This window comes from Abrus precatorius, unplaced genomic scaffold (genome assembly GCF_003935025.1).
Source record: "Abrus precatorius isolate BTA unplaced genomic scaffold, Abrus_2018 Scaffold2, whole genome shotgun sequence".
Classification (NCBI taxonomy): domain Eukaryota; kingdom Viridiplantae; phylum Streptophyta; class Magnoliopsida; order Fabales; family Fabaceae; genus Abrus; species Abrus precatorius.
In genome coordinates this window covers 23,997,784-24,012,650 of record NW_020874362.1, presented here as the reverse complement: position 1 = coordinate 24,012,650, position 14,867 = coordinate 23,997,784, and the positions used below count along the sequence as shown (strand labels likewise).

The 14,867-nt window shown below is 33.2% G+C and overlaps 1 protein-coding gene across 1 annotated transcript; it reads left to right on the top strand.

Annotated features, from left to right (window-relative positions):
- Window positions 1-12,683: 12,683 nt before the first annotated feature.
- Window positions 12,684-14,638, top strand: LOC113858383 (myb family transcription factor PHL8-like). Its single transcript, XM_027491020.1, has 6 exons — window positions 12,684-13,126; window positions 13,224-13,300; window positions 13,398-13,455; window positions 13,542-13,617; window positions 13,728-13,797; window positions 13,894-14,638. Exons 1-6 carry the CDS (start codon window positions 12,994-12,996, stop codon window positions 14,515-14,517), a joined length of 1,038 nt encoding a protein of 345 aa, XP_027346821.1. The 5' UTR covers window positions 12,684-12,993; the 3' UTR covers window positions 14,518-14,638.
- The last annotated feature ends 229 nt before the right edge of the window (window positions 14,639-14,867 follow it).

Sequence of the window (14,867 nt, the reverse complement as noted above, 5' to 3'; positions counted from 1 at the left end):
CTTTTCTTTTAAAGTGTTCGCATATTAAAGGATGTCATTTAGACTATGTAATACATTATCAACATTTTTTCAAAAGTTGTATACTATTTTTTTTTTTGCCATGATTAAAAATTATATAGGTCTTTATGAAATTGTTTTTTAGGATCTTTTGATGATAACTTGACTTATCTCCTTTAGATTTTGAAGTGTTACATAGAAGTTAATTTGGTTGTAAATTGAGAGAAATGTCACTTTGTGGTTTAAGAAGGCATAATCTTTGGCCACACTATTTCAAGTGATACCATTGAAGTGAATAAAGCCAAACTAGAAGACATTGAAAAGTTACCTCTACTTATGAATGTTAAGAGAGTTAAGAGCTTTTTAGAGCATGCAAGAGTTTATAGACCTTTTATTAAGGATTTTCTAAGATTGTTAAGCCTTTATGGAAGTTTGTGAAATAAAGATGCACCCTTTGATTTCAATGAGAAAAGTTTTCATGCATTTAATAATTTAAAATAAAACTTAATTTCTTCTTCCATAATTTATGAACACCATTGAAACTTGTCTTTGAACTTATATATAATGTAGGTGACTATGTAATAAAGGTTGTTTTAGGAAAAAGAATAATATTTTTATGCTAGTATGATAGTAAAGTTTTGAATGAACTTTGATTATATTACTCCATTACTAAAAAATAATTACTTGAAATTATATTTGTTTTTGATGGGTTTAGACCATTTTATTGACTCCAAAATGATAGAGTATATTGATTATGTTGCATTAAAATATTTGTTTAGTAAGGTAGTAGAAAAATCAACACCAATAAGCTAGATTTTCTTATTACTAGAATTTGATTAGGAAACAAAAGATAAAAAGTTAACGAATAACGGAGTAACTTATCATATATGAAAAAATAAGAGATGGAAGTTCCATTGTATAGGAACATAATATTTCAAAAGAATTCTTTAATAATTTTTTTTTATTGTTATAGAGAAAAATAAATTGATTACAAAGATTTTCTTAAAATATCAAAAGAATGAGTTAAAACTTGAAAATGAATACTCATATAGAAAATGAGAAAAAAAATGCAAAGAATGATTAAAAGATGAAATGATACGAGAGTGAATGTGTTGGAGGGGGCTTTGCTTAGAAAATTATTCAATTGTTTTTCTTTTTAAATGGTGTGTTTCAATATTTTTGGATATTTGAGATTCTGATTTTGGTTTTAAATGATTTCTTTATTGTTGATTCTTGTAAAAATAGCTAAGTTTGTTTAATGTTTAACTTTTCCATTCTAGTTAGTTTTTCTTCCTTTAGCTTTTCTTGTTTTTTGAGCTTGGATCAATGCCTATATATATTGCATCTGATTCCCCTTGTATGTATAACCTTGATTCAATTTATTTTCTTGCATATTCAGTTTATGCTTCTCTGAGTTAAGTATATCACTTCCTTTGTTGAAGTTTGTTTCACTACACAAGGAACCTTGTCGTTCCTTGATTTGTGTTCTTATTCTGGATCTTTGATCTTTCATTTCTCATCATCCTTTATTCTTTGTTATGGTACTAGAGCCCCAAATTGGGGTCTCGCTTCCGCTCTTATTCATTATCGATTCCTAATCTTTCTTCCTTCTTCTTCTTTACTTTTCTTTTTTTGGTATTCATAGTTGAAGCTAAGAAAGATCCACTTCTTTCTCCTTACTATATCTATCCAAATGAAAACCCTGCATCTATTCTTGTTTCTGTTCTCCACAACCCAAAAAACTATCATACCTAGCTTAAGGAGATGACATTAGCTCTCAAAACAAAGAATAAATTTGAGTTTGTTGATGGCACCTTCAAAAGGCTGGCTAAGGAAGATTCAAAATTTGCAAACTGGGACAGATGCAATACTTTTGTTCGATATTGGCTCAAAAGATCATTGGATTCTTGAATTGCACATAGTGTGCTGTGGATTCAGGATGTATACGACATATGGAAGGACTTGAAAGCCATATTTTATCAAGGAGATGCATTCAGAATTTGTGACTTGCAAGAAAAGCTATATAGATCCAAACAAGATGAGTTGTCTATTACTAATTACTTCACCTATATGAAGATTTTATGACAAGAACTAGAATAGTTTAGGCCTATACTTGGTTGCAAATGTGAAATATAGTGCCCTTGTAAGACCTATAGAAAAAATGACAATGTGATTATATTCCAAAAGAGCTTGAATGATGAATATGTCAGGGTTAGGCCCTAAATTATGCTAATGAACCCCTTACCAGATGTAAAAAAGGTCTTCTACCTTTTGTGCCAACAAGAAACAAAAATAAGGAAAGTTAATGATGAACCAAGAATCCTAACTAATTCTAGTAGACATGCTAAAAACAAGAACAAAACACCATCTTTATGTGAATAAAGTCTATGGTAAAGGATACACAAGTAAGCATTACAGTCATTGCAATAAAATTGGTCATACTGAGGACAAGTGCTATAAGAAACATGGTCTTCCCAGCCATTTCAAGAAGAACAATATTGTTAATAACTTCACAGCATAAGGAGATATCGATGGTTAAAGTGATGAAGATGACTGCTCAGAAGATTATGAATCTGTCAAGACTCAGGATAAAAATTATTTAGATTTTACACTTGAACAACACATGGCTCTTCTTGCATTGCTTTAACAAACCAATATCTCTGCCAAGAGTGGACACAACATCAATAAGATACATTCTAGATCCAAGTCCACACAGGTTCAATCTCAAAAGGAACCTACAGGTATATGTTTAACCTTTAATTTAAAAAACAAGTCTAGTGAATAGATCCTGGACTCAGGTGTCACTGATCATGTTTGTCATGATTTGTCCATGTTTAGCACTTGCAAAAGGATAAAATCCTTAATTATCAATTTATCTAATGGTAGCAATGTCACTGCCAACATGGCTGGGACTATATTTATCAGTGATCATGTGTACTTGACTGATGTCTTGTACATTCCATGTTTTAATTATAACCTCATATCCATATGTAAATTATGCAAAACCTTATCATGTAATTTGATCTTCACTGACACAAAATGCTACCTGTAAAAACTAAAATCCTAGAAGAGGATTGGAGATGTTTATTTGAAAAGAGGATTATACACAATCAAGACTACTAATCAAAATAAAGAATGTCATGTAGTGTTGTAGATACTGTCAGTGTATGCAAAGTTGTAAATGATAGTGATCAAAATGATATATGGCATGTTAGATTGGGACATCCTCCCACTAGTAGGAATAATATTCTAAAATCTAATTTCCTTTCTCTTTAATTCAATAAAAATTCTAGTCCTTGTGATAGTTGTCGTTTTGCTAGACAAAGAAAACTATCTTACAAATTAAGTGACTCATATGCTAGTAATCTTTTTGATTTGATTCACATGGATATATAAGGCCCTCTATCTACTACTTCTGTATTAGGTCATAGGTACTTTCTTACTGTAATGGATGACAACACTAGATGTAACACGCTCAATTTTGTGGCCCTTGTATAGAAAAATATGAGTTTTTGGTGCAAGATATCTCGCTGTAGTGAGATGTCTCTTGCTATAGCGAGAAAGATGTGTCCAAAATCAAGCATTCTGATACTTTCTCGTTGTAGCAAGAATGCTCTCACTGTAGCGTGGATGTTTTTGCTGTAGCTAAAATGACAAACAACAAAGGAAAATTTTGTCTGATTTTTTCACTACGGTGAGAGAAGGGCTCGTTGTAGCAAGAATATCACGAGTTAAGGGATATTTAAGGACCTTCAACCTAGAAAACTTAGATTACAATCCAAAATTTTGACCTTCCTTCTGTTCTCTCTGATATCTCACCCCCTCTTCTCAAAAACCCTCCTCTAAACTTCAATCTTCCTTTGAATCCAGACTTGGAAGCTCAATCATTCAGATACAAGTAAGTTTCTTTGAGTTTGATTCTTCAACTTCATACTTATTTCTCCATTTTATCCAATCGAAAGGTTTGTACTTTGTGATAATCAAGAAAACCTTAACCTTTAAGATGATATCCTCTACCAGGAGGTTGTGCCTCTCCTTGGATCTCTAGGAAAGCTCAATCTGAGAGACCCATTTCTAGGTAAGGAAAGTTGATCCCAAACCCTAACTCCTTCTTGGTATTTTGGTTCAAAAATGATAAGTTTCTATTGGGACCTTAAAATACTTAGGTTTTCTCAAAAATCTAATGTGTAGGATAGAGAGTTTAACATGGAAACCCCTTTTTGAACCCTAACTTCAATATTTTGTTTGGGTAATAGAACCCCAGTGATTTTCTAAATTGTATTACTAAAAAAATTTTAGGTATGAGGAGCCAATAATTTAATCCAAAGATCATTTAGATAAGACTTTATAGTGAAAAGATGAGTAACTAAGCTTTTGAAAAATTTTAAGATTTTATTATTATTTATGTATGAACAAGTGATATTGAACTTTAGGATATACTACTTTGTTATTACTGAGAAAGTTTGTATGTTGGGTTGTACGATTAGGCTGAGTCCGGATGTATCTGACCTCTGGCATATTATATTGATTTGTATGGTGTGAAATTGTTTGAGAATCTTTTGTGCCTGATGAATGTTTATTGATGACTGAGGTATGTTGAAATGGATGAAATTCGGTTATTGATGAAAAGTGTTATATTATTCTCAAAAGAAGAAAGAGTTTTATATATAAAAGTAAATGATATGACATGACGAAGGAATTATGAGAGATGTGATTATAATACATGAGTCAGATGGATTGGTAGTTGTTATTATGATACAAGTGTTGTGGTACATCAAAATGCATACTTATAATACATGTATTGTAATATATTAAGTTGTGTAGTCAAGACTCATATATTAGATAATATTTTCAGTATTTTATATATATATATATATATATATATACACATACACACACACACACCTTTTCTTATATTGAATAAGAGATTTAATGGGACAGAAGATACTCACCCTTACTAATATTTTCAGGTAATGATAGTGAAGCGATATAGATAGCTGGTTCATTATAGGATTATAATCTAGTGGTATTAGAAGGAAGATTGCTCTGTTGGGACTAGAACCGTTTGAGAAATTTTAATGTTTTATCTAAATCACATTTCATGCTGATTAAGTTATGTAAATATTTTTTTGGTGTCAAATTTTAGAATTTATAATGCTTTGGTGAATTCTGTTGTGATAAATAATTGGAGATGTAAATTTAAGTTTTATTTATTACTTTAAAGTCTTGAAACTAATCCTTTGGAATTTTTAAATATTGTGGAATTTGATACAAATTTTCATCGAAGGAATGTAAGTTTTGTTTTCATTTAATTCTTAAATCTAAAAAAATATATCCTATTTTCTCTTTTGCTTGTAAAAATTTATTTATTTTTAGATAAGAAAATGAGGATGTGACACTAGACACATATGGATTTTCTTTATGAAAATGAAATCAAAAATTGGAAATCTGGTCAAGTATTTCATCAACTTAATTGAAAACCAGTTTGATAAGAAAGTTAAATGTGTTAGAACTAATAATGGACCAGAGTTCATGTTAAAGGAATTTTATGGTTCTAAGGGTATTGAACATCAAAGAAGCTGTGTTTGTAACACCTTAAAATTTAATTTAAATAAATAAGGAATTTCTTAAATTTTTGAAATAATAAAATTTTTATTTTTAATTTAAGTTTCGTTAAACATTTCAAAATAAAGAAAGGGGGTTACAAATTTCATCAAACAATTGCTATAGGACTTACTCATATACAACAGTTTTGAAAATAATATCCTAAGTCCTATAGCAGTTCTATCCACCCCTTCATTGAGTCCAGTGCTGATCGTCTTGACTACCTGAAAAATGAATGTAAAGGTGAGTACTCTACACTACCCAAAGACACACAGTCAACACAGAGTCTCACCTCCAGCACATTTCAAATATATAAAACAATGACAATCACAGGCAACATTTCATGTCCATAAGTACAATTCATAAACTCATGCATACGCACGCCAGCCACACTCACTGTGATAACATATTTACATCATGAATGGTCACCGGTACCCCCGCCTCACAGATACCACATGGGCAATCATGGGTCGCTCAGCAAAGATAATAGTTAGAGGTCTAGTCAGGAAGAGAGTGTGTGGCCCGTGGTGCACCCGTTCCACAATCGGTGTCACCACCACTCTCTCCTTCCTAAGATATTTCTACCGTCCTCATCTTCTACACTCCAAGGTATCTTTGAACCATTCACAGCACATTATAACGGTGCTACACGCTCCATTCACATACATTTCATTCACACACGCAATATTCATGTTTATACACGGCACACAGCCCACATTGCATTCAAATACACGACACTAGGCCTACATTCATTTCACATTACACGGCACATGGCCCATATTCATCTATATTACAGGCCCTTGGGCTCACATTTATTCACAATATTCATTCTATCATGCAACATTTAGCATACAATTCACATTCATCCATTTCGGGTAAACACACATAATGTTCACATATCAATGCACATGACCCACATTTCATTTCTTAATCAACTCTCATTCTCTGAACATTTTCTACCTTCTAACTTAGCCACAACTCCATAATCAATCAATTACACATAAAAAGAGTAGGGTAGAGTTCCCTTACCTTGGATTGAAGACCCACACGCTAAATCCACCAAGAAGTGTTTCCCCCTCACGAATTTCATCATAAACACATGGAGAAACTCCATGAAAACTCAGGGAAACCACAAAAACAGAGAAAGGGAATGAAAACAGAAATCTTAATCATTAAAACTCACCTCCAAGCGTTCCCCACACGGATTCAACCTTCAATCTAGCTTTTGAACGACTTTGGAGGCAATTTAATCGGTAGAAAAGGGTTTTGGGTCAAGGGATTCGAAGGGATTTTTGAGAAATAACTTATCAAACCCTAAATCCTTTTTTAAAACCCCTCAAATGGTGACACGCTCGCTACAACGAGAAATTCTCGCTGCAGCGACGCCCTCTGTCGCCACAGCGAAAATCTCAGACAATACTATATTCTGGTTTCTGCAGAATCTCGCTACAGCGAGACCCTCTCGCTGTAGCGAGATTGCACCCAGAAATGCACCCCAAACTGTCGCTTTATCGTTACAGCGAGATGTCTCTCGCTGCAGCGAGAGGATTCTCGCTGCAGCGAGGACAACTCCGTATTACACCCTGCACTTAGGCACTAGCCCATTTTCAACCCTATTCAGTCATGCATACACATATATATACACATATCCAAAAATACACACACACACACACACACATATATATATGCATTTAGATTTATATAAATAAAAATAATTAATATTACAAAATTTGGGGGCGTTACAGTATTGAGTGCCCTCAACAAAATGGTCATGTTGAGAGAAGACACCAACACATTCTTAATGCTGCTAGAGCCGTTATGATTCATTCTAATATACTTAAGATTTTTTGGTACTTTGGAATAAGTCATGCTATTCACATCACAAATAGGATGCCTACTGAAATCCTCAATAATAAATCATCTTATAAATTGTTGAACAAAGTTCCTAAAATTGATCATCTTAAATACTTTGGTTGTCTATGCTATGCTTGTACCTTGTCTATGCACAAAAAAAAAAAAAACTAGATAAAAAAGCAAGAAAATGCATTCTCATAGGATACAAGACAGGAATAAAAGGGTATATCTTGTATAATCTTAACATTAGAGAAACTTTCATAAGCAAGAATGTGGTCTTTTATGAAAAAGGTTTTTCACTACAAAAATATTACTAAAGAAAATGTCTACGTAACTACTCTTGTTTACAAAGATAATGATTTTCTTCTAGAACCTACTATGTTTAACAAGTTTGGATGTAGTGAGTTTCCTTGCATACAAGATTCAAACAATGCTAACCAAGGTATCACAGTAGCAGAATCTATTGAAGAAACTAACCAGAACCAATAACATAAAGAGGCAGATATTGAAAATCAGGGAATTACTAATGAAGAGAAAGTTGAACTTGAACAAAGCCAAAATATGGAAGTCAAAAGATCTACAAAAGAGAGAAATGAACCTGCATATCTTAAAGACTATGAGTATTCACTTCTTAAGATGAATATCATTAGTTTTACTTCCAAAACTATACCCTCTTCTAATATTAAAACTTCCAAACACATCATGTATAAGTATATTTCTTATGATCTAACTACAAAAATTTTCATCTTTCAATTTGTTCAGACAAAGACCTTGAAAGCTATGAAGAAGCTATACAACAAAGTTGCTGGATAAATGCAATCAATTCAAAACTAAAGGCTCTCAAAGAGAATAAGACTTGGAAACTTTGTCATCTACCTCCAAATGAGAGAGTAATTGGATGCAAATGAGTTTTCAAAACTAAAAGAAAGAGTGACGGTTCAATAAAAAGATACAAAGCCAAATTAGTGGCCAAAGGATTCACTTAAACAATTGACCTTGATTACACTTAGACCTTGAGTCCAATGGTCAAGATGACAACTATTAGAATTTTATTATCTATCACTACTATTTTTGGGTGGCATTTACATCAGTTAGATGTAAATACAACCTTCTTGCATAGAGACTTCAAAGAAGAGGTCTACATGAAGGTTCCTAATGGGTTAAATGTCAAGGATACTTCTGTAGTTTGTAGGATGACCAAATCTGTATATGGTTTGAAACAAGCTAGTAGAGAGTGGCATAACAATCTTACCTCTTTTATTGTGAAAAATGGTTATAAAATGTTCTTTGCTCACCACTCTTTATTTATAAAATCAACATCCATGGACTTGACTACCTTATTAATATATGTGGATGACATTTTGCTTGTAGGAAACAACTTAAATGAGATAGAGGAAATCAAAAGAAGACTGGATAAAAAGTTTCCCATTAAAGACTTAGGGAATGCTACCATATATTTTCTAGGAATGGAAATAGCAAGATCCAGCAAAGGGATACAGCTCTGACAAAGAAAATACAGTATTAATCTGCTAAAGGAATGGGACTTGGTAGATGCCAAACTAGTTTCAACTCCTATGGATTATCATGTCAAGCAACATGTTAAGAATGGAAGTCTTCTAGCAGAACCAAATTGCTACAGAAAATTGATAGGGAAGCTTTTATATCTTACTCAAACTAGACCTAAAATTTGTTATAGTGTACATAAATTAAGTCAATTTATTCAATCACCTTTTGAGAATTATTTTTTAGCAATAAAAAATATCCTTAGGTTCATTAAAGCATCACTAGGAAAGGGCTATTTTTCCCTAAACAAACAGATTTGATTTTGAGAGAGTTTGTGGATGTAGATTGGGTTGGATGCCAAGAGACTAGGAAGTCCATCACTAGATTATGCTTTTACATAGAATCAAGCCTTATATCCTAGAGAAGCAAGAAGCAAGCAACCGTGTCAAAGTCCTCACTATAATCAGAATATAGAGCCCTTAGTCAAGCAGCTGTTAAAGCTTAATGGATTAACCACATTTTACAGGATAAAAGTCAATCAAAAGGCTTCTACTAATCTATTTTGTGACAATCTATCTGCTATATATATTGTTAGGAATTTTGTCTTCCATGAAAGAACTAAACACTTGGAAATAAATTGTCATTACATCCGAGAGAAAGTTTAGAACAAACTGCTACACTTGATGCCTATTTCTTCATCAAACCAAGTTGAAGATTTGTTTACTAAAGCACTACCACCTCAAATTTTCAACAGACATGTATGCAAGCTTGGGATGGAAGATATAACCATTCTAGCTTGAGAGGGAGGGGTGTAAAAGTAACTAAGTTTGTTGGTTAACTTTCTCATTTTAGTTAGTTTTTCTTTTTTTAGCTTTTCTTGTTTTCTGAGCTTGGATCAGTGCCTATATATATTACATCTGATTCTCCTTATATGTATAACCTTAATTCAATTCATTTTCTTGCATATTAAATTTATGCTTCTCTAAGTCAAGTATATCACTTCCTTTGTTGAAGATTATTTCTCTACATCAGGAATCTTGTCATTCTTTGATTTGTGTTCTTTTTCTAAATCTTTGATCCTTCATTTCTCATCAACCTTTATTCTTTGTTAGTTTTTCATATACACGATACAATGAAATGGAAAGAAGCTTACTTGTTATCCTTTTGGTTCAGTCTCTTTGATCCGGCTCCTCAATCTTCTATAATTTTGTGTTGGCATCTCATTTTTCTATTTGCTCTTCTTTTCCCGTTTCAATTCTTTGTTTTCTAAGTTTCCCGATTTAATTTGCATCTTTCAGTTTTATGAGATCTCTAACCAAAGTTCAAAATTTTTTATTCTGTTTCCATTTCTATACAAAACGTTTTTTTTTATCTATTGCTAGCTGAATTTACAGTAAATATTTAATTTTCATTTTTTGAAGTCAAATCTCCATTTGATAAGAGAACTATAACTTAAAAAAAAATATTTCTAATCCTTTTTACAAGAATAGATCAAACAATAAAATAAACTAAAAAAATTCAAACACACAAAAATTGGTACCCACATGCTCTTAATTACCCGAAGTCATAGAATCATCGAGTGACATATTGCTCACAACATCATGTGTAAGTAACTAAAATATTTTCTTTCACTAAGCTTCAATTATTCTATGGTGGGATGTTGACAAGTTCCTTTTGTTTTTCTTCTCCCGATTCCTGAGGCCACACTCTTCTCATCTTATTTCTATGCTTTTGGATTTGTGAGATCAACCATGATGGGTCCATTAAAAGAATAATAATTGATAAGGCAACTTTGCTTAAGTGACTTTTGATTCACTGGACCTTCTCCTAGTGATCTTATAATAACAATACCAAGGGTCCCTCTGGCATCATCCTGGAATCTCCTTTACCTCTTATGGAATATATTAAAGTAAGAAAGGTGATCAAGTACAGCAGCATGTTAAAGAGAAAGGTACTATAATAACTCCTTCTTTTCTTGTTTTTCAAACATTTGGGCCACATACTACAAATGCATATCAATAATAAATATTCCTTCCTTTGAGTATGAACAAAGACTGCCACCAAGCAATTGTTTTTCAAGACACAAGTAGCATATGCTTGCAGATGAAGAATCACCCTCCCCACCCCGCGTGTTGTTGCTGGACCCACCAAGCTATCTTCTAACCTTGTGTCAAAATAACATTATCTAATGAAGAAATAATCGAATAGGTAATAAGTGTGTGCATGTTTCTTTTGGTTAGTTTGAGCGAGTTTGAGGGTTAAATTTTGGAAAAAGAAAATAATTTTTTTTAAAAGTAAAATTTATATAATATTTATAAAAATAAATAAACAAATTAACATCTAAAACTTATATTATTCTATTACTTTTTATTATAAAATTACCAATTTAAAATTATTTATTAAAAATAAAATATTATTATCCTCTCCCTCTTCTCTGGAATCCCAACTCTCATATATCCTTAAATAATAGGTACACTTAACTATTATTTATCAAATGGAAAGTGAAGTTCTTCAAATGGCTGGCTTGAAAAACCAAAAATAAATGGGAAAATTGTTACACAGTTCAGGCAGGCTAGCTGGGAATCCATGGTGCCGAAGGGGCAGTAGTTTGAGGACCAATCATTGGATTGTGATTCTAGTGATCAAGCACTAGATCGCAACCTGAGAAATTTGAAGAATGATTTGATCGAATTGGCTTTCTAAGATTTGTTGTTGGCCATTAGTCTTCCTTTTTCTTTTTCTTCTTTGCTTTTATTTTTGGTGAAAATTTCTTTTCTTCTCTTCAGCTTGGATATAGATTACAACTTTAAAGTAAATATTCCCTTCGGAATAATTTCTTTATGAGACTTTTATCCCGTGTGAGCCCTGTTGATTGCTTTCATATTAAAAGAAAAGGGTATAGTCACATATTTTGTGTGTTCTTGACATCTCATTGTAATGGGTGGTATTACTTTTACTCTATCTTTTTTATAAAACCATAGACTTATGTTGAAGCATGTTTGAATTTAATCCCTCCAGGGAATACAACACTTACATTTGCACTGTTGGCTTATATGCATCACCCTAACCTAATGATTGATAATGGTTAAGGCATAATTTGTGACTGAAGAGTGGGGGTGGTCCCTATGAACTTGGGGGCTTGAAATTCATTCGTTAGGAAAATCTAAGAAATTATGATCTGTTCAACATCACGAACGGTCACATTTTTTTATCAGTGTCCTTTTGATAAGAGGGGTACAGAACATTATCTCTTGACACGGCTTGATTAGTTTCTTTTTTCTAGTATGCTTTCTTTATAAAGAACATGTAAGCTCTGGGTCCAAATATCTAATCCTAGATTCTTTGATTCCTCCATTCCTACAAGGAACAAAAAGAATCTGCCAATTGCATTACACACACAACCTTCTCACAGAAAAATCAAAATTAAAGTTGTCGGAAAGGGAAAATGAAATTTAAAAGAAAGATTGATTAATTTAGTTTTCACTTTCAATCGCCACAAGCAAATATTCATAATAGCATTCCCATAATTTTTTATTACTATTTTCTACCTGAAAGCTTCTCACAGCATCAAGAAAGTTGCACCCATTATTCATCATGGTGGGCCTCCCGATCAGTAGGGAATCAACTTAGAGAGAGTTAAGTGGGAAAACAGCAAGAAAAAACAAACTATACACTTTTCTTCTTTTCTCTCCTTTTAAGACTCAAAATTGAGCTGTTTTCCTTTCTCTGTTTTTTCTGCATCGGAGATTCTCTCCACCCCTTTCAAGTCAAAGAAGGGAAGGGTAAGGGGGAAAATAAAAAAGAAAAAGTGGGTATGAAATGGGATGAGAGAGGAAGAGTCACGGCTCATGGCATATATTCCACCAACATAACCCCACAAATGCTTCCTTATATGGAGTGAGATCAAACAACAGCACAACTACTCCCAATTTATAAAGAGAACTATAGCTCCGACATATTGAAGCATAGCTAAAAGCATCAAAAGTATATTTATGTTTCAGTCCATTGCCAGTATTTCTTCCAAAAAAAGCGAAAATGGATCACCAAAATGAGCAAAATCAAAGTATGCGTTTGGTTTTGTCCACTGATGCCAAGCCTAGGCTGAAATGGACTCCTGAGCTTCACCAAAGGTTCACTGAGGCTATTAATCAACTTGGAGGTGCAGAAAGTGAGCAAAATACCAACTTACGAACCTTACTATTTTGATATTTAAACTTTATATTATGTCTTTGCAAATGTATTATTCACACTGTTACATGTGGCAGAGGCAACTCCAAAGAGTCTTATGAGAGTGATGGGGATTCCTAGACTCACTTTGTACCACCTCAAGAGCCATTTACAGGTATTGCTAGATTGGAATCATGATAGTATCATAACTTGTTGCTTTAACTGAATTCAAAAAATCATGGGTTTGAGCGTATTTGTGTTTTTTGTTACAGAAATATAGACTTGGGAAAAGCCAACAGCCAGAAACCTGCTCTGACATCAAACAACAAGGTGACCTATATATGTCTGGTTTTTTACTAGTAATAGCATAACTCGTAATTTTCTGATTTTCCCCTTGATGCTGTTTATTGGTACAGGTTACATAGAAATCCAAAACAGTGATGGTCATTGCAGCAAGGAAATCACAACTGGAACCCAGAATGAGATGACTGAGTAATAGTTAAAATTTGAGCAAATAGTTGAATGGCTTTTATTGATTTTGCTAGTAAATTGTAATGCCTTGAAATTTATAATTTTCATTGATCAAATGCTGCGTTTAACAGAAGCATGAAGATTGCTCAAGCTCTCCAAATGCAAATGGAAGTACAAAGGAAACTTTATGAACAAATCGAGGTAGCAGTAGCACATAACATTGTCAAAAAACTTATTCCAATCTGAATTCCATTTGATGCATGAAGGCATGCTAATTGGTTCGGATCATGATTTTAGGTCCAGAGACAGTTGCAGCTTAGAATCGAGGCTCAAGGGAAGTACCTACAATCGGTACTAACAAAGGCACAGGAAGCCCTTGCAAGTTACAGTTCTTCTTCCACAGTAGGTGCAGAACTTGCAAAAGTTGAACTTTCTCAGTTAGTTTCAATAATCAACAATGCATGCCCAAGTTCTCCAATTTCAGAACTCACAGAAACAAGAGGGCTCAGTTTGAACAATGGAGAGAGGAAACAAGACAGAGGAACCATGTGTTCACTGGAAAGTTCTTTGACATCATCTGAAAGCTCTGGGAGAAAAGAAGAGAAACAACCAATGGATGAGGCAGAGGACACTCAAATGTCTGATAGTGTTTCCGTTGAATTGCCATTAATGGCCGAATACCCACAAGATAAAGCATCCAAGGGAGATACAAGTGATGGAAGTAGTAGGAGAAAGAGAAGTGAAGCACTAGATTCTGATGGTAGCAGCATTGATCGAGCATGTGGAAAAAGATGTGGCAACAAGTTGAGGAAATCTGAGTTGTCAGAAATGCTTGACTTGAATAGCCAATGTCATAGAGACATGGACTCAAATGTGAAAGAAATAGATTTAAATTGCAGTTCAAGCTTTTGGGGGAAATGAAGATGTTTCCTAATGTAATATTTAACATATGCAAGAGAATTATTATCAGATGAAAATATGTTTATAAAATATGTATATTTTTATAATGAAAAGAAAGAAAAAGGTATAATACTTATTTATGGCCCATCTCTCTCAACCTCTGTTTCTTCTCTTAATCTTGTTGCTGATATTGGGGCACAGCGTAACTAATTTCTACTGTACTAACTTTGAGTAATGGGCACCCACTGGTTTTATTTATTCTCCATCTGAGGCTTCTGAAGACCCTACCAGAGTCGCGGTTGGTAACATCAAAGAAGCATGATTCTGATGTGAACCGGTTTTTACCAAACATGAAAATAAACCAGAGACAG